The following is a 19,497-nucleotide window of genomic DNA, read 5'->3' as shown; positions in this document are numbered from 1 at the left end:
TCTTTACCACCTGCTGCACCTGCATGCTTACCTTCAGCGAATGGTGCACAAGGACACCCAGGTCCCGCTGCACACTCCCCTCTCCCAATTTACAACCAATCAGGTAGTAATCTGCCTTCCTGTTTTTGCTTCCAAAATGAATAACCTCACACTTATCCAAATAATACTGCATCTGTCATTGGTTTGCCCACTTGCCCAACCTGGCCTGGTCTTGCTGTAGGATCCCTCCATCATCGTCACAATTCACCCTCCCACCTAATTTGGTATCATCTGCAAACTTTGAGATGTTACATTTTGTTCCCTCATCCAAATCATTAATATATATTGTGAATAGCTGGGGTCCCAGCACCGATCCCTGTAGTACCCCACTGGTTACTGCCTGCTCATAATCCCTACTCTTTGTTTCCTCTCTGCCAACCAGTTTTCTATCCACCTCAATAAATTTCCCCCAATCCCATGCACTTTAATTTTGCACAGTAATCTCTCATGCGGGACTTTGTCAAACGCCTTCAAAAGTCCCAATATACCACATCGTCTGGCTCCCAGTCGCTATTATACGGGGCTGTTTAGAACAGGGCTAAATCGCTGGCTTTGAAAGCAGACCAAGCAGGCCAGCAGCACGGTTCGATTCCCGTAACAGCCTCCCCGAACAGGTGCCGGAATGTGGCGACTAGGGGCTTTTCACAGTAACTTCATTTGAAGCCTACTCGTGACAATAAGCGATTTTCATTTCATTTTTCATTTCCCCCTTGTCGACTGTACTAGTTACCTCTTCAAAGAATTCCAACAGATTTGTCAAGCATAATTTTCCCTTCATAAATCCATGCTGATTCTGACTGATCCTGCCACTGCTTTGTAAATGTTCCACTATAAAGTCCTTGGTAATGGATTCAAGCATTTTCCCCACTACCGATGTTAGGCTTACTGGTCTATAATTCCCTGCTTTCTCCCTACCTCCCTTTTTGAATATCGGAGTGATGTGAGCTACCCTCCAATCTGCAGGGACAGTTCCAGAGTCTATAGAATCCCAAAAGATGGCCACCAATGCATCCACTATTTCCAAAGCCACCTCCTTAAGTACTCTGGGATGCAGATTCTCAGGCCCTGCAGTTTATCCGCCTTCAATCCCATCAGTTTTTCCAGCACCATTTCTCTAACTAATGTTGATCTCCCTCAGTTCTTCCCTCTCACTAAACCTTTCATTCTCCAACATTTCTGGGATCTGATTTGTGTCCTCATTTGTGAAGACAGAACCAAAGTATGTATTCAATTGCTCAGCCATTTCTTTGTCCCTTATTATGCATTCCCCTGTGTCCCTTATTATGCATTCCCCTGCATTTATAGAATTACTTCACTTTCTTCCCTCAGAAAGAGGTCACAGGATTCACACAATGGCTGATTTTGAAATGCAGAGACTGTTACACAGGGCAAATGTGGCAGTCGTTTCGCACTCAACAACATCCGACAATCAGGACTGGCCAGTTATCTTGTTTGTAACGGTGTTGGTTGAGTGGAAGAACTCCCTGCCCTCTAACTGGTGCCATGGGATCTTTATTAATCTCAGAACAAATCTCAGAACAAATCTCAGAGCAGAACAAGCAGAGTCTCGGCTTAACACCTCATCCAAAATGTTAACAATTGATCCCCTAGAACTGCATGACAATCTCAACAGTTCAAGATTCAACCTTCTATTCTTCTATGATTATAACCTTTATGGACAACAAACGGTCTCTCTTCCAATGGATTCCCTGCTTCTTTGCCAATTGTCAATCCTTTCTGTTTCTTCTCCCTCTCTCTTTGACACGAACACCGCAATGCAGTATCCATGGGCGGGATTCTGCGGGAATCGGTGGTGCGGGCAGCTCTGGCACCGAGGAGTGGCATGAACCACTCCGTCGCCGGGCCGCCCCAAAGGTGCAGAATCCTCCGCACCTTCAGGGGCTAGGCCGGTGCTGGGGTGGTTTGCGCGGCACCGGCTGGCGGGGAAGGGGCTTGGCACCATGCTAACTGACGCCAAAGGGCCTCCACCAGCCGGCGCAAGTTGGCGTATGTGCGGAAGCGGGAGCGTGTGCTGGCGTCATCCCAGCGCATGCGCAGTGGGGATCATCTCCGCGATGGCCATTGCAGACTACCACAGCGGCTGACGCAGAAGAATAGAGTGCCCCCACGGCACAGGCTCGCCGTCGGATCGTGGGCCAAGCCTTCGTTGGGGCACCTCCTGGGGCCAGATCCCCCTGCGCCCCCGCCCCCCCGAGGACCCCGGAGGCCACTCACGCAGCCTGGTCCCACCGGCAAATACCTGGTGTAATATACACCGGCGGGACTGGCCGAAAATGGGCGGCCAATCGGCCCATCGTAGGCTGGAGAATCGCCGGGGGGGGGTGGCGCTGCCAGCAGCCGCCAACCGGCGCGGCGCGATTCCAGCCCCTGCCAATTCCCCGGCACCGGAGAATTCAGCAGCCGGCGGGGCAGGATTCATGCCACCCCCCAACGATTCTCCATCCCAGCGGGGGGGGGGGGGGGGGGGGGGGGGGGGGTCGGAGAATCCCGCCCCACATCTCTGCTTATGTTTAACTCTTTTTCTCACTATCCATTCTTCCCTCACTTCCCCCACTGTTTTGGTGAAATTCGGCTGGTTTTTGGGGACAAATTAAACATGGGAAAGAGTGAGGTCTTCCCAATTCAGGCAAGGGGGCAGGTGAGGAGGTTGGGCAAGATGCCGTTTAAGGTAGTAGGGGTGAGTTTTAGGTATCTAGGTGGCGCGGGGGTGAAGGGGTAATTTAAAAGGTGGGATATGCTTTCATTGCCATTGGTGGGGCAGGTGCAGCCCGTAAAGATGACTGTGCTCCTGAGGTTTTTAATTTGCATTCCAGAACCTCACGATTTTTATCCCCAACGTCTTTTTCAAAAAGGTTAACTCGTTGATATTGGGATTTATGTGGGCGGGGAAGACCCCTCGGGTAAAGAAGGCGCTGTTGGAGCGGGAGGGGGGGCGGGTTTGTCTTGCCAAATTTAATTAGATATTATTGGGCGGAAAATATATCCATGGTAAGGAAGTGGGTAGTGGGTAGTGGAGGATGGGTTGGTTTGGGAGTGGATGGAGGCAGCCTCGTGTAAGGGTACTAGTTTAGGAGCACTGTTGACAGCGCCTCTGCCGTTCTCGCAGACCAGGTACTAAACAAGTTTGGTGGTAGTGGCGGCCCGGAGGGTGTGGGGACAGTGGTGACAGTACTTGAGGTTTGAGGGGACTTCGGTTCGGGTCCCGATCTGTGGGAATCACAGGTTCGCTCCGGGGGAACTGGATGATGGGTTTCAGGGTTTGTGGCGAGTGGGGATTGAACAGTTTGGAGATTTGTTTGTGGATGGCAGCTTCCTAGTTTGAGAGGACTGGTGAAGGAGTATTTGTTGCCCAGCGGAAACGGGTTCCGATACTTATAGGTGTGGTACTATGTGAGAAAGCAGGTGCCGTCCTTTCCTGATCTGCCACTCCTGGGTTGCAGGACATGGTGCTGTTGAGAACAGGGGTTCGAGAGGGCAGGGTGTCAGAGATATATACGGAATTGATGGATTGGGAGGGCGCCCCAATAGGAGTAGTTAAACGAAAATGGGAGGAGGAGCTGGGGAGTGAGCTGGAGGCTGGGTTATGTAGGGAAGCTTTGTCGGGGGAAGAACACCACGCTCCCTTGCCTCATTAAATGTCTTCACCAACGGTGGGCCCAACATCTCACATGACTTTTTATAAAACTCCACTGGGTAACCATCTGGTCCCGGGGCCTTGCCTGACTGCAAGGCCTCCAGTCCATCTGTGATTTCTTCCATCCCTATTCGGGCTCCCAGCCCTTCTACCAACCCTTCGTCCACCTTCGGGAACTCCAGCCCTCCCGGAAATTGCCTCATTCCTTCCACTCCAGCTGGGGATTCCGACTCGTATAGCCTGTTGTAGAACACCTTAAACACCCCGTTAAACCCTGCTGAGTCCAAGATTCTGTTCCCTCTTCTGTCCTTCACTCTCCCTAGCTGCCTCCCTTTTCCTGAGCTGGTGTGTCAGCATTTTACTAGCCTTCTCTCCACACTCATATATCGCCCCCCCTCGCCTTCCTCAACTGCTCCACCGCATTTACCGTAGATAACAAGCCAAATTCCACTTGTAGCCTCCGTCGTTTACCTCCGGGGCCTCCGTATACTCCTGTCTACCTGAAGTATTTTCCCGACCAACCTATCCACCTCTGCCCTCTCTTCCTTCTCCGTATGGGCCTGAATCAAAATCAGCTCCCCTCTGACCATTGCCTTCAGTGCGTCCCAAACCATTGCTCCTGAGACCTCTCCCGTACCGTTAATCTCCAGGTAATTCTGGATGGTTTCCCTCACCCGCCCGCACATCCCCTCGTCCGCTAACAGTCCAACATCCAATCTCCATTGCGGGCGCTGACCACCCTCCTTGCTCACCTGTAGGTCCGCCCAATGTGGGCCATGGTCCAACACAGCAATCGCCGAATACTCAGTGTCAACTAAGTGCCAGTAAAGACCTGCTCAAAATAAAAAAGTCGATCTGGGAGTGTACTTTATGTACATGTGAGAAGAAGGAGAACCCGTTTGCTCTTGGCCATCCAAACCTCCATGGGTCTGCCCCACCCACCTGCTCCATGAACCCATTTAGTTCCTTCACCATTGCCGGCACCCTGCCTGTCCTTGAACTCGACCGGTCCAGCCTTGGGTCAAATAACCGTATTGAAGTCCCGCCACATGTTCAGATTGTGTGAATCCAGATCCAGAATCTTCCCAAACATCTGTCTCACAAACTCCACATCATCCCAGTTGGTATGTAAACATTCACAAGCACCACCAGCAACCCTTCCAGCTTACCGCTAACCATGATATATCTACCTCTCATCCAATTTAAGGTAGTCCATAGGGCGCATATGACGGTGGCAAGAATAAGTAGGTTCTTTGAGGGGCTGGGACGTTAGCTGTGGGTGGTGAGCGGGGTGGGGTCCGTGAATTATGTCCACATGTTTTGGGCCTGCCCAAAGTTGCAGGGATTTTGGCGGGGGTTCCCTGGCGTAATGTCTGGGGGCTGAGGGTGAAGGCAGTCCCGAGTCCAGAATTGGAAATGTTTGGAGTGTCTGAAGACCCAGGAGTCCAGGGGGTGAGAGAGGCCAATGTTCTGGCCTTTGCCTCTCTAGTGGTCCGGAGATGGATCCTGTTGGGGTGAACCTGCGGACTGAACCTGCACGTTAACCTTAAGAGAATCGTGAACAAGGACTCCCAAGTCCCTTTGTGCTTCTGATTTCCTCAGCATTTCCCCATTTAGAAAATAGTCTATGCCTAAATTCCTCCTTCCAAAGTGCATAATCTCACACTTTTCCACATTGTATTTCATTTGCCACTTCATTGCCCATTCTCCTAGCTTGTCCAAACCTTTCTGTAGCCCCCTTGCTTCCTTAATTCTACCCGTCCCTCCACAGATCTTTTTATAATCTGCAAACCTAGCAACAGTTCCTTCTTCCAGATCATTAATGTATATTGTGAAAAGTTGTGGTCCCAGCACAGACCCCTGAGGCACACAGCACTAGTCACCGGCCGCCATCCTGAAAAATACCCCTTTATCCCTACTCTCTGCCAGTCAGCCAATCCTCTATCCATGCCAGGATCTCACCCTTAACATCATGGGCTCTTAACTTATTTAACAGTCCCCTATGCGGCACCTTGTCAAAGGCCTTCTGAAAATCTAAATAAATCATGTCCACTGGTTCTCCTTTGTCTAACTTGCTTGTTACCTCCTCAAAGAACTCCAATAGATTTGCCAGACATGACCTCCCTTTGACAAAGCCGTGCTGACTCAGTCCTATTTTACCATGCACTTCCAAGTACTTCGCGATCTCATCTTTAATAACAGACTCTAAAATCTTACCAATGACCGAAGTCAGGCTAACCAGCCGATAATTTCCTGTCTTTTGCCTCCCTCCCTTCTTAAACAGCAGTTTACATTAGTCATTTTCCAGTCCTCTGGAACACTTACTGCCTCCAGTGGTTCCTGAAAGATCACTACCAATGCCTCCACAATTTTCTCAGCTATCTCGTTTAGGACCCTGGTGTGTAGACTTATTTACCTTCAGACCTTTCAGTTTCCCCAGCACCTTCTCCTTAGTGATGGCCACTGCACTCACCTCTGCCCCCTGATTCTCCTGGAGCTCTGGCATCCCATTGGTGTCTTTCACCGTGAAGACTGATGCAAAGTAACTATTCAGTTCATCTGCCATTTTTTTGTTGCCTATTATTACTTCTCCAGCCACATTTTCCAGTGGTCTAATGTCTATTTTTGCCTCTCTTTTACCTTTTATATATTGAAAGAAATTCTTCCTATCTTCTTTTATATTACTAGCTAGCTTGCACTCATATTTAATCTTCTCTCCCCCTTATTGCTTTTTTAGTTGTCCTCTGCTCACTTTTAAATGATTCCTAATCCTTTGGTTTCCCACTAATCCTCGCCACTTTGTATGCTTTTTTTTTTGCTTTTATGCTGTCCTTGACTTCCCTCGTCAACCATGGAAGCCTTGTCCTGCCGTGAGCATGTTTCGTCCTCCTTGGGATGAATTTCTGCTGTGCCTCCCGAATAACCCCCAAAAACTCCTGCCATTGCAGTTCCACTGTCTTCCCTACTAGTCTCCTTTTCCAATCAACTCTGGCCAGCTCCTCCTTCATGTCTTTGTAGTTGCCCTTATTTAATTGTAATACCGTTACATCTGACTCCAGCTTCTCCCTCTCAAACTGCAGGGTAAATTCTATCATATTGTGGTCAGTGTTGTAGCCACCGAAGCTGGTCACTTCCTGACATAAAATGGAACATTGAGTTGCATGCAGGGAAAATTGGACATTTAGTGGCGACCCAGATGGGACTCGACTAGAAGTGGCCCCCCCACTCCGAGAGAACCCAGCAATTTGAATCAGAAATCCAATTGGGAAAAGGAAAAACCACAAGTGTTCAAGTAGTTCACATCAATCCTCATAATTCGGAAGTGTGTTTTTGCATGCGTAACTAACCCTTATAAGGTAAAACCGAAAGATTTTTGTTGCGACAAACTGTCGGGAGTTTGATACTTCGGAAATTAGCGAAAGCCTTACCCGTATTGTATAACACCGCCTTAGCATCCCTTGTTCTAAATTTAAGCGAGAGCATTGAGAAAGAGATGGCCATGCAGGCAATGGAACGCCTCGTGCACCCCACCCCCAAGAGTTTGTGGTCACAGCGACCAGCAGAGTAGGTTAGTGTCCCGTTTGGGAACAAGAGATCAGGAAGTACCTCAAAGGGAAAGGATGGCCCCTTCGGAGCAAATTCTGTTCGAATGAGGAAACAGGCCCCGGGAGTATAGGACATACTTGGTGGGAGGACCTGAGCGCAATTCACAAAAGGAATTTTGGTAAAGCACGTAAGCCGATGGTAATTGTGTCCTGCTTGGCACAATTGCGAGGCACAGAGGAGGTCGTTCGGACGCTCTGCGCAGAATTAGAGGAAAGGCATCGCATAAGTAAAGTGGATGTCAGTGATATAGAAAGAGAGAATCTAGAGTTAAGAAAGAAGTTGGCAGATAAGGATAGAGAGGTTCATCCACTGTTTTAAATGGTGAGCGCATAACAGGATGCGGCATCTATGTAGAGGATGCGCAGGGACGCGCGTTAGAAGAAATAGCTTTAAAGTTACCCGGTCACTTAGGCACGCAGGCAGCAGAGCTTGCGGCCATAGCATATATAGTGGACCACCCAGATTCGTTCCCCAGCCCAGCAGATATATATTCTGATAGTCTATATGTCTGCAACAATTTGACGGGTTTTCTACCCCTATGGAAGACAAGAGGTTTTGTTTCCGCAGGTGGAAAGCCACTTCCATCAACCCCATTGCTCCGCCATATCCTAGAACAGGCAAAGGATAGGATTTACGGAATAATTAAAGTAAGAAGCCATCATCGGTCATCCGCCCCTGGAAATGTGAAAGACGACGCACTGGAAAAGCAGGTTCCAGGCACAGACATTATTGGACATCCCCCGCTAGCGCCCTTGTGAGTTCAGTTCACGTCTCACAGACCAAGATTGAGCATTTAATACAGGCCCAAAAACAGGACAGCAATCTCAGGGAGATTTTGAGAGGAAGGTTTTCGGCCCCGTATGACAAGTTTAAACACGCTCTGACCACACACGATGGTGTGGTGCTGAAAGATAAACTGTATGTGGTTCCTGAGAAGGACAGGAATCAAATGATTTACCTATTCCATGACAGTCATGGACACCAAGGGATAGACCCCACCACAGCCCACCTGAGACAGCTCTGTTGGTGGTCAAATTTGAGAGAAGATGTAACGCATTACATCGAGAATTGTTTAATTTGTGCATAGAATAACCCGGAGAGGTATTCTAAGAAGGCTCAGCTTGGTCACACTCGCCACGTTAATGGCCCCTGGACTAACCTCCAGATCGATTTTATAGGTCCATTGCCCCCATGCAGGAATGGCTATTAATACGTTTTGGTGGTAATTGATACATTCACCAAATGGGTAGAGGCATTGCCATCACGAACTAACACGGCCAAAACAACCGCAAAGATCCTGACACACCACATCTTTACTAGATGGGGACTCCCCAGAAGTATTGAGTCAGACCAGAGATCTCATTTTACAGGACGGGTCATGAAGAACGTCCTGACCATATTCGGCATTAAACAAAATTTCCACATTGCGTACCACCCTCATTCCAGCGGTATAGTGGAACGCATGAATCGGACTCTAAAATCGACCCTTAGAAAGATGGTCCAGGAAAATAATACGCCTTGGGATTCGGTGCTCCCATTCGCACTTATGTTTTTAAGGAATACTGTTTAAGCTTCAACAGGTTTCACCCCACACACACTCATGACCGGACGCCCCATGAAAGGTTCTGAATTCCTTTTAGAACTCGCCATGACCGGCCCATAAATGACGGCCCTCACACACGAGACAGCAGTCAAACAATTAGTGGAAAATGTAAGATCGGCTCAGTTAAAAGCCGCAGTTAAATTGGGAAAGAAAAAGAAACAGAGCAAGGCTCGTTTCGACCGGACAGTACATTCCACAGAGTTTCAGGTTGGACAGCAAGTGATGCCGTCTGTCTATAATCCCAGCACATTTCTGGCCCCAAAGTATTCAGGTCCGTACTCAATTGCGGACAAAGTAAGCCCTTCGGTTTATAAAATAAAGTACCCCAATGGGAAGACTGCCTGGTTCCATATTAACTAGTTAAAGGCATATGGAACACAGTCCAACCACATACATCACGTCATGCTTGACGCAGCACACCACTCCCCGCCCACAAGAGACGCATTTCCACCCTCCCCCTCACAGACCAGCACCTCATCGGACTCGACCTCGACTCCGCCCATTGACTTTAGACCCCGCCCCTACACGCCCACAAGCTGCCACAGCAGAGACAGCGACTGTGACTCTGACGAAAGCCACAGCACGCCTCTCTACTGCCCCGATACAACAGACCCCACACACAGCGACTACGAACCCGACTCCAGTGATCCTTTTGAGATCATATACATAAAGGCCCCAGACCCAGAACCCCCGCCCCCACAATGTCGACCCCACTTTCGCTCTTTCAATTGTTGACACAACTCATTGGCACCGCGACAATTCCTCAAGGCTCGTCCGGAACGACGAGATGGACCCCCGTTCACACAATGCAACCATAGCACGCCTGATCCATACAAGGGTATGGGATCCGGGAGAAGAGGATGACTTTAAGTCTGACTCCCGACACGGCAACTCCTTTGCGACCCTGTTCGCAGAAGATGATGATTGAGGTGTCCAGATGATGTAAAAAGAGGAACCGCTTGAGAGATAAATGGTGTCCTTTTCTGATGGAACCTGCAGTATGTTTGTTGCATGTTTGTTTGTTTGTTTTCCAGCAACAGTAGCTCTGCGGACACACACTCAATTTGTCCGCCTATACCTTTGAGAATTTGCAAGAAACCGTATCAGCTGAACTGTCTGAAGTACAGCCGACAGGCATATCGGCCGAAACCTCTGGGAGCTTGCTAGCTCCAGTTTCATAACTGCTCTTCTGTTTGGCAGACAGAAGGGGCAACCCCCATGATGACTACATTCTTGCCCGTTCGTTTCAGGTCGCTCAGGCAGTGGAGTTACGGCATTGAGGACCCGCCCTGTCTGAGGACCCCCCTCTGGTCAGCTAAGCTCGGGTACAGCACAGCACGCCCTACCCGGGGATTCCACCCAAATCTTACCCGTCGCGGCCCACACGCACCTCATTTCGACAGTCTTGTTTCTAAAAGTTTGGTTTTGTTTGTTTTATTTTAGGTAGCCCTTTGTTGGCCATTCCACATGCTATTTACATCCAGGAACATTGGGATGGTAAATTGCAACGCCTGCGAGACGGCTCGCAGTGGCACAGTAGTTAAGTGTATGTCTGGTCCTAAATTCGTTTTGAAAAAAAAATGAGGGAGTCACATGGAGTGACCAATCATAAAGGGACACTTGGCATAAGAGGACATACTAACATTCAAGATGTTAAACGGATCACTAACAGACACTATGCTTGATCCCATAGCTTGGACATTCCGAGGAGAGAACAAGAACAGGATCAAAGCATGAGAAGACCAAAGCAGGAAAAGAGAAGAGAAGATGCAGCAGATGTTTTTTATTTTTGTATTCTGGATTATGGGATCCATGTGGTTGCGTGCGGACGCGAACCCCCTTTCCCCCACTCCACCGGCCGTTAATGTTTCACTTCCATAGACCACTCAAAGCCCAGTAACAAGCAGCAGTAACCCGACCTTCAGTCAGTGATTACTTTGGGAATAGCGATCACAATTCCGTAAGTTTTAGAATACTCATGGACAAGGACAAGAGGGGTCCGAAAGGAAGAGTACTAAATTGGGGAAAGACAGAGTATAACAACATTCGGCAGGAGCTAGAGAATTTGGATTGGAAGCAGCTGTTTAAGGGTAAATCCACATTTGAAATGTGGGAGTCTTTTAAGGAAAGGTTGATTAGAGTGCAGGACAGACATGTTCCTGTGAAAATGAAAGATAGAAATGGCACGATTAGGGAACCATGGATGACGGGTGAAATTGTGAGACTAGCTAAGATGAAAAAGGAAGCATACATAGGATCGAGGCAACTCAAAACTGATGAAGCTTTGGAGGAATATCGGGAAAGTAGGACGAATCTCAAACGCGCAATAAAGAGGGCTAAAAGGGGTCATGAAATATCTTTGGCTAACAGGGTTAAGGAAAATCCCAAAGCATTTTATTCGTATGTAAGGAGCAAGAGGGTAACTAGAGAAAGGATTGGCCCACTTAAAGACAAAAGAGGGAATTTATGCGTGGACTCAAAGGAAATGGGTGAGATTCTTCGGTATTCACAAAGGAGAGGGACAAGATGGATGTTGAGGCTAGGGATGGATGTTTAAATACTCTAGGTCAAGTTGTCATACGGAAGGGGGAAGTTTTGGGTATTCTGAAAGACATTAAGGTGGACAAGTCCCCAGGACCGGATGGGATCTATCCCAGGTTGCTGAGGGAGGCGAGGGTCGAAATAGCTGGGGCCTTAACAGATATCTTTACAGCATCCTTGAGCACGGGTGAGGTCCCGGAGGACTGGAGAATTGCTAATGTTGTCCCTTTGTTTAAGAAGGGTAGCAGGGATAATCCAGGGAATTATAGACCTGTGAGCTTGACGTCAGTGGTAGGCAAACTGTTGGAGAAGATACTGAGGGATAGGATCTATTCACATCTGGAAGAAAATAGACTTATCAGTGATAGGCAGCATGGTTTTGTGCAGGGAAGGTCATGTCTTACAAACCTAATAGAATTCTTTGAGGAAGTGACAAAGTTAATTGATGAGGGAAGGGCTTTAGATGTCGTATACATGGACTTTAGTAAGGCGTTTGATAAGGTTTCCCATGGCAGGTTGATGGAAAAAGTGAAGTCGTATGGGGTTCAGGGTGTACTAGCTAGATGGATAAAGAACTGGCTGGACAACAGGAGACAGAGAGTAGTGGTGGAAGGGAGTGTCTCAAAATGGAGACGGGTGATTAGTGGTGTTCCACAGGGATCCGTGCTCGGACCACTGATGTTTGTGATCTACATAAATGACCTGGAGGAAGGTATAGGTGGTCTGATTAGCAAGTTTGCAGATGATACTAAGATTGGTGGAGTTGCAGATAGCGAGGAGGACTGTCAGAGAATACAACAAAATATAGATAGATTGGAGAGTTGGGCAGAGAAATGGCAGATGGAGTTCAATCCAGGCAAATGCGAGGTGATGCATTTTGGAAGATCAAATTCAAGAGCGGACTATATGGTCAATGGAAGGGTCTTGGGGAAAATTGATGTGCAGAGAGATCTGGGAGTTCAGGTCCATTGTACCCTGAAGGTGGCAACGCAGGTTGATAGAGTGGTCAAGAAGGCATACAGCATGCTTGCCTTCATCGGACAGGGTATTGAGTACAAGAGTTGGCAGGTCATGTTACAGTTGTATAGGACTTTGGTTCAGCCACATTTGGAATACTGTGTGCAGTTCTGGTCGCCACATTACCAGAAGGATGTGGATGCCTTGGAGAGGGTGCAGAGGAGGTTCACTAGGATGTTGCCTGGTATGGAGGGTGCTAGCTATGAAGAAAGGTTGAGTAGATTAGGATTGTTTTCGTTGGAAAGACGGAGATTGAGGGGGGACCTGATTGAGGTCTACAAAATTATGAGAGGTATGGACAGGGTGGATAGCAACAAGCTTTTCCCAAGAGTGGGGGTGTCAGTTACAAGGGGTCACGATTTCAAGGTGAGAGGGGGAAATTTTAAGGGCGTGGAAAGTTTTTTACGCAGAGGGTGGTGGGTGCCTGGAACGCTTTACCAGCGGAGCTGGTAGAGGCGGGCACGATAGCATCATTTAAGAGGCATCTAGACAGGTATAAGAATGGGCGGGAACAGAGGTAAGTAGACCTTGGAAAATAGGAGACAGGTTTAGATAAAGGATCTGGATCGGCGCAGGCTGGGAGGACCGAAGGGCCTGTTCCTGTGCTGTAATTTTCTTTGTTCTTTGTTCTTTGTTGACCTGGTGTACCACATATATGAATTGGTACTCCTTGTCATATGTAGTAGAATCGCTTTTGGCACTGGCAATTGTCTGCATCATAGTACAGACTTTTAGGATGAGGAAATGGCGAAGGAGAGCATACCGCTCTCGTACCTCGACTGTATATAGGATGCGATCCCCTATCTTCGGTTTCCATCAGTCCCCCGAACCCCTTGAAATGTAATAAAGGATTTTTTTTGCCGATGTTGCCATGTAAATAAAGGAATGTGTTTTGAATGCTTATGTACCTCTGAGCTTGACTGCCGAGTCAGAGAAGTGTATCTTGAATGTTGTTATAATTCTGTACTGATAGGAAGATAGACTGATGGAATGTACGTTGAGTGTAGTTTATTTAAGGTTAGTTAGAGGTTCCCGTTGTGATTTTGATAATGCATGTCCCCTTGTGACATAGCGCCAAATAGAGATTGTAGGTAAAATAGTTGAGGAAAGTGTCTGCATAGTTGAGGAAAGTGCAGAGGCCATGGAACTCACTGAGGTCAGGGAACGAAGACACCGTAGTTGTGTGATCCTTCACGCTATCGCGTTAGGATCACAAGGAGGGAGTGTAGCCACCGAAGCTGGCCACTTCCCGACATAAAATGGAACATTGAGTTGCATGCAGGGAAAATTGGACAATGTCAGAAAGGCAAGCAGGTTGCAGAATCTCTCTGTGGATTCTGTCTGTGAAGAAACCAGACTGCATAGAAACTAGCAGGTTTGCATACTAATTGAGCGATTCCCGGAGATTCCCGGGCACAATGGACACAACAATTAGCTGCAATAGAAACATTCTATAGCAAGTCAGACTTATCGGCGCCAACGGAGTCTGAAACAAAAGGACACAAAGTTAGAAAGAACCGCCCCGCGATCGAGGAACAGCCTCCGTATTGGGGGATTCGTATCAATCGATTGGGATGAGACCCAATCGATTGCCAGTGAGTTAGGGGTCCGCCCAAAAGGGCACGAAGCCCCTGAGACCTATAAAAGTAAGGTCCCAAGACGAATTCGATCTCTTAGCCGGCCCTCCCAGCAGAACACCTTTTCAGCAGCTCTCTAGGAACTTGAACGTGAGAAGGAGAGGCCTGGCCAATTGCTACACCGACAAGTAAGGGTCATACAACGCCCGCTACGAGAATAGACACTCCTGACCCCTTTAGTCCACACCAACTGGAAGCCTGCGGATCCAGGACAGAGCAAGAGGCCATTGTTCCCTGATCCGACAGTTCCCTTATTCCAGATAAGTATTGGCCCAGTAGTGGTAAGAATAGTTTAGTCTTAGTATTATATGCATGAGTAGTAAATAACTGTGTAATAATAAACGTGTCTTGTTTGAACTTACTAACTGGTGTATTGAGTCATTGATCTGAACTTGAACTTGAAGCTCGTGGCGGTATCATAAAGATACCTGAACGAGCAACAGTGCTCCCTAAGGGTTCCTTCGCCTTAAGGTACCTAATCAAGTTCCGAAGCCGGGGATGTGGGTGAGGGACATCGCGGATTTCCCGAGGCTGAAGAAAATTAAATTTGTCTTAGGGGGTCGATGGAAGCGTTCGCCCGGAGGTGGAAACCATTCATTGACTTCTTCCAGGACAGTTAGGTCAGCAGGGGGAGGGGAAGGGGGGTGGTTGTAGGGTTAACAAGAAAAAGTGGAGACAGAGAGGCTGGGGGGGACGGGGGGGGGGGGGGGGGGGGGGTATGCCATCGAGGCACTGAAGAAACACCCCTCTACCAGTGTCTGAAGTCAGTTTGGTTTAATTTTTAAGATAATGCAAGAATTTGATACGGTAGAGAGACTGAAACTATTTTCAAAAACAAGGTGACTTAAAATTGGAGACAGGCCTGTGGGGTAGTAACAGGAAGCACTCCATCGTACAAAGTGCAGTGAAAATCTGGGAGTCACTTCCATACAAATCGACTGATGCCGAGGCACAGATATCCGTCTCCTGATGGAGGCAGTGAAAGGGGTCAGGTAAATTTTTAAAATTTGGATTTTTGACTGCGCTTTCCAATTTACTGTCTTCCTGATCTGTACTATTTTCATATGACTGATTGATAAGTCAGGAAGGCCTCAGGTGAAAACAGGGTGTTCATTGCGAAGTCCGTAGGAACTTTTCATGACCAATGAAGAAGCCTGGTGAGGATTCTGGAACATTCTGAAAGGTTAAGTTTTAAATGTTTCGACACCTTCAAATGTCACTAAATTGTAATGTAGCTGTGTTTTCAAAAGTGATTCATTCATCATGGGGCTCTGCCCTGCTAAGATAGGTTTACCAGCATTGCGTAAGTGTTGGCATGCATTACAGTAATTTTCTTCATGGAGGAAGTGCCATAATGTATGCAAAACTGGAGAACGATGTGCTGGCAAACTCTGCTGTCATGAATTGTGATTTAAATGTCCACCAATCTCCAGCTTTGTAAAAATTGCCTTGCTGGTGACCATATAGAATCAAGTTAAGCGCAGGCATGTATTTTGAAATGAACGCCAACTTCAGCTTTAAAAAAAGCTGTTAAAAATGTTTTTTCAATTTCAATGGACTGCATTACTGGCTTTTCCCAAGGTTTGTTTTATTAGCTGGGACTGTTTTGAAAGCTTGGGTGAGTTTCAAATGCCCAGAACTACTTATCTTTGAGGGGGAGGGTGGAGTTCACATTTTGATTGACAGTGGTTATTAAAGAATTTTTCATTGAATTTACAGTGCAGAAGGAGGCCATTCGGCCCATCAAGTCTGCACCGGCTCTTGGAAAGAGCGCCCTACCCAAGCAGAACACCACCCGATCCCCATAACCCAGTAATCCCACTCAACCAAGACTAAGGACACTAAAGGCAATTTTGAATGGCCAATCCACCCAACATGCACATTTTTGGACAGTGGGAGGAAACCGGAGCCCCCCACGCACACACGGGGAGAACGTGCAGACTCCGCACAGTGACCCAGCCGGGAATCGAACCTGGGACCCTGGAGCTGTGAAGCAATTGTGCTAACCACTGTACTACCGTGCTGCCCTGTTATCTGTCTTTGATGTTGCAAGTGGATAAACGTTTATTTGTTTTGTCCAACAGATTGACCTCCTACGGAATTCTTTCTTTTGAATGTATTTTTTGGGTCCAGAGATTTGCCTCAATAAGAATTATCTTTGAATATGACAATTCTATTAGATTGTTAGTTGTTTATTTTCTTAATGTCCATGTCAAAGATATCCTGAGGTCTGCACATAGGGGATAATGGCTGAGTAGCTATGGAGTATAGGAGGGGCATGGTGAGTATGTGAACCATGGTGAGCATTGTGGTCATGAAAGTTATGAGGTGGGTATGGAGCTGGCATGAGAAGGATGAGGGCCATAATGGATATACGGGTACATGAGATATGAAGGACATATAGGAGGAATAGGCATGTGTGGGAGCATTAGGGATAAAAGGTGTCAAGAGGTATTATTCGGGAATAAGAGGGGAAATGGGAGGGAGCATAGCGGGTATGAGGACATGGAAGGTGAGTAGGGTTAAGAGGGGACAACAACTATGTTGGCGAGCTGGGTCGATATCCTAGCAGTAGGAACTTCGAGCCAGCCTGCCTGCCTTGGAACCCGCACTTCTCCAATGCTAACTTGGAATCCAGAAAACCCAAAGCCAAGTCGTCCACGTCTGCAGGAGACAGAAATATGGTGGGTATGGACAGAGATGAGGGGCTCCAGCTTCCGAACTCGGAAAATGGCCCCACTCGCATTTTCCAAGCCCAACGTGAAAATCCAGGCTCGGGAATCAATTGAAAATTTCAGACCAGAGGTTGGGTAAAGGCATTAAGGTTAAATTACATGGAGGTAAAGGCCAGCCCTGATCTATTGTTCCTATGGTTACAGCTACAGAGTCAATAATAGGAAATTGGTAAGTAGACAAGTTTAATAAAAATCAATATTTGATACATGAAGTGGGTCAATCAATCCTCCGAGAAAAGACAACATTGTCACAAATATTTTAATAACACTTTTTTTAAATCAGCCAAAAAAAAATCTTGTTTCAATAAAAGGTCTACACTCCAAATCGCTCTACCTCAATGGAGACCGTAAGGTTCATCCAGTATTTTCCATACTTTCGCGAAGCAAACATTTAGTTTCCAGTGTTTTTTTTAAATTGCCCCTCACCATCTGAACTCAAACCCCTTGATAGATACACTTACCAGGACCGCATTTGTAACAACACTGGTCAACCTTGAAATACTGGGTGTTGTTGTCACAGTTGCTGGGGACATCACACAGGTAAAGCTGAAAATCAAACACAAAGACCAAATGCTCAGAACGAGGTGCTCAACTTCTGCTTAGCTCCCTACTTAATGAGGATGGGCTACCTTCAACTTGTTGCCCCTGAAACCCCATTTACAAAGGCCCAATGAACTACAGTACAACTACCCTCTCTTTTAAATTGTGCACAGATGGTACAGAAATTGCTGAATCGCACAGCACAGAAAGAGGCCGTTCAACCCACCATGCCTGTACTTGCTCTTTGAAAGGCCTATCCAATTAACGCTACTTCCCTGCACTTTCCCACAGCTTGTAAATTTCTTGCAACAATATTTTCAATTCCTTTTTCAGAGTTAATATTGAGCACAGAAAACATGTAATTCAGCCAGAGGTCAGTGCTGGTATTTATGATTCAGATGAGTCTCCTTCCACCCTTTTTCATCTAATCCCATCAACATATCCAACTGTGGACTTTCGGTGGTGCGATGTATGTGGAGCATGCACATGCACTCAATGTAGGTGAAGCACGCACACACGGCGCGATGTAAGTAAAGCACGCACACACGGCGTGATGCAAGTGAAGCACGCACACGCGGTACGATGTAAGTGAATCATACACACACACACGCAATGTAAGTGAAGCACGCACATACGCACAATTTAAGTCAGGGGTGGGCAAACTACGGCCCACGGGCCTTATGCGGCCCACCAAGTCATTAAAAAAAAAAAAAAAAAATTTTTTATTTTTACATTTGTTTTTAAATTTTTAATTTTCTTTTAAGGTTAATGGGGGGGGTGTTGGTTTACTTACTGGTATAGGGTGGATACGTTGACTTGAGTAGGGTGATCATTGCTCGGCACAACATCGAGGGCCGAAGGGCCTGTTCTGTGCTGTACTGTTCTATGTTCTATATGAGGCGCCCAGAATCATAACCGGGTGAAGTAATTATTTTACTTAATATACTATGCGGCCCTTTAAAATTGTGAATTTCTGAATGTGGCCCTTGCACGGAAAAGTTTGCCCACCCCTGACTTAAGTGAAGCATGTTAGATCCATGCCATCAGGACTACGGCCAGTTGGGCACGGAGAGTGGCGGGGCAGGCCTCCAGCAATGGCCGCAGGTAGGCGATAGGCGGCACGGTGTACTCTCAAAGTACGCCGCTTTTCGGGGCCCAGAGAATCAGGAAACCGGCGCTGGTCCCAATTCCATGCAGGGAAATGGATTCTCCATCCTGCCACCAGCCGCGATTTTGGTGTCGGGGAGCGGAGAATCCATCCCTTATCTGACTGCATCACAGCCTCGTATGGCAACTGCTCGGCCCAAGACCATAAGAAACTACAGACAGTCGTGAACACAGCCCAGTCCATCATGCAAAACCACCTCCCATCCATTGACTCTGTCTATACCTCCTGCTGCCTTGGGAAAGTGGACAGCGTAATCAAAGACCCCTCCCACCCAGGTTATTCTTCCATCGGGCAGGAGATACAAAACTCTGAGAACACGCACTAACAGGTTCAAAAACCGTTTCTTCCCTGCTCTTACCAGACCTCCAAATGACCCTCTTATGGACTGAACTGATCTGTTCACACCTTCTCTACTGAGCAGTATGACACTCTGTATGCTGACCCGATGCCTATGCCTATGTATTTACATTGTGCATTTATGCACGTCCTATGTTTTTTCATGTGTGGAACGATCTGTCTGGATTGTACACAATAATAAATCAAATTCAAATCAAATTCAAATTATACACTTGTTGACACTCATGTAAAATCCTCCCAAGTCATGACTAGTGTAGGCACTCAGAAGGGTACAGGACCCCAATTAGAATAGTTAAACGGAGCATTAGGGTGTTAAGTGGTCCAGTAAAACAATCCAGAGTGTTTGCACATCTCTCAAGAGTCTCAACAAGTAAGTGGCATTCCTTCAAGAAACGCATCTTCATATTCTAGATCGCACCAGCTTATGCAAAACATGGCTTGGCCAGGGTTTTCACTCTAGCTTGAACGGCAAGACCAGGGGAATGGCGATTCTGATAAATAAGAAGGTCCAGTTCTCCTGCTCGAATGTAATCTCAGGCCCTGATGGATAGTAAATAATTGTTAATGGCACAATTCTTCAAACCCCTGTAGCCTTGGTA

At 47.3% G+C, this 19,497-nt stretch overlaps 1 protein-coding gene across 2 annotated transcripts in view; it reads right to left on the bottom strand.

Moving 5' to 3' along the window:
* Positions 1–19,497, bottom strand: part of LOC119969408 (tumor necrosis factor receptor superfamily member 5-like) — a 119,305-nt gene that overhangs the window by 39,935 nt on the left and 59,873 nt on the right. For both annotated transcript variants that reach the window (XM_038803027.1, XM_038803026.1), the window contains one exon: positions 17,295–17,379. Coding sequence is in view for 1 of the 2 variants with exons in the window: in XM_038803026.1 (XP_038658954.1) it covers positions 17,295–17,379 (85 nt within the window). In the remaining variant the exon portion in view is untranslated. The remainder of the gene's footprint in view (positions 1–17,294; positions 17,380–19,497) is intronic.

The sequence above is a fragment of the Scyliorhinus canicula genome, chromosome 7 (genome assembly GCF_902713615.1).
Source record: "Scyliorhinus canicula chromosome 7, sScyCan1.1, whole genome shotgun sequence".
Taxonomy (NCBI): Eukaryota; Metazoa; Chordata; class Chondrichthyes; order Carcharhiniformes; family Scyliorhinidae; genus Scyliorhinus; species Scyliorhinus canicula.
Note: the sequence above shows the minus strand (reverse complement) of the source record. Positions and strands in the feature narration are given on the sequence as shown.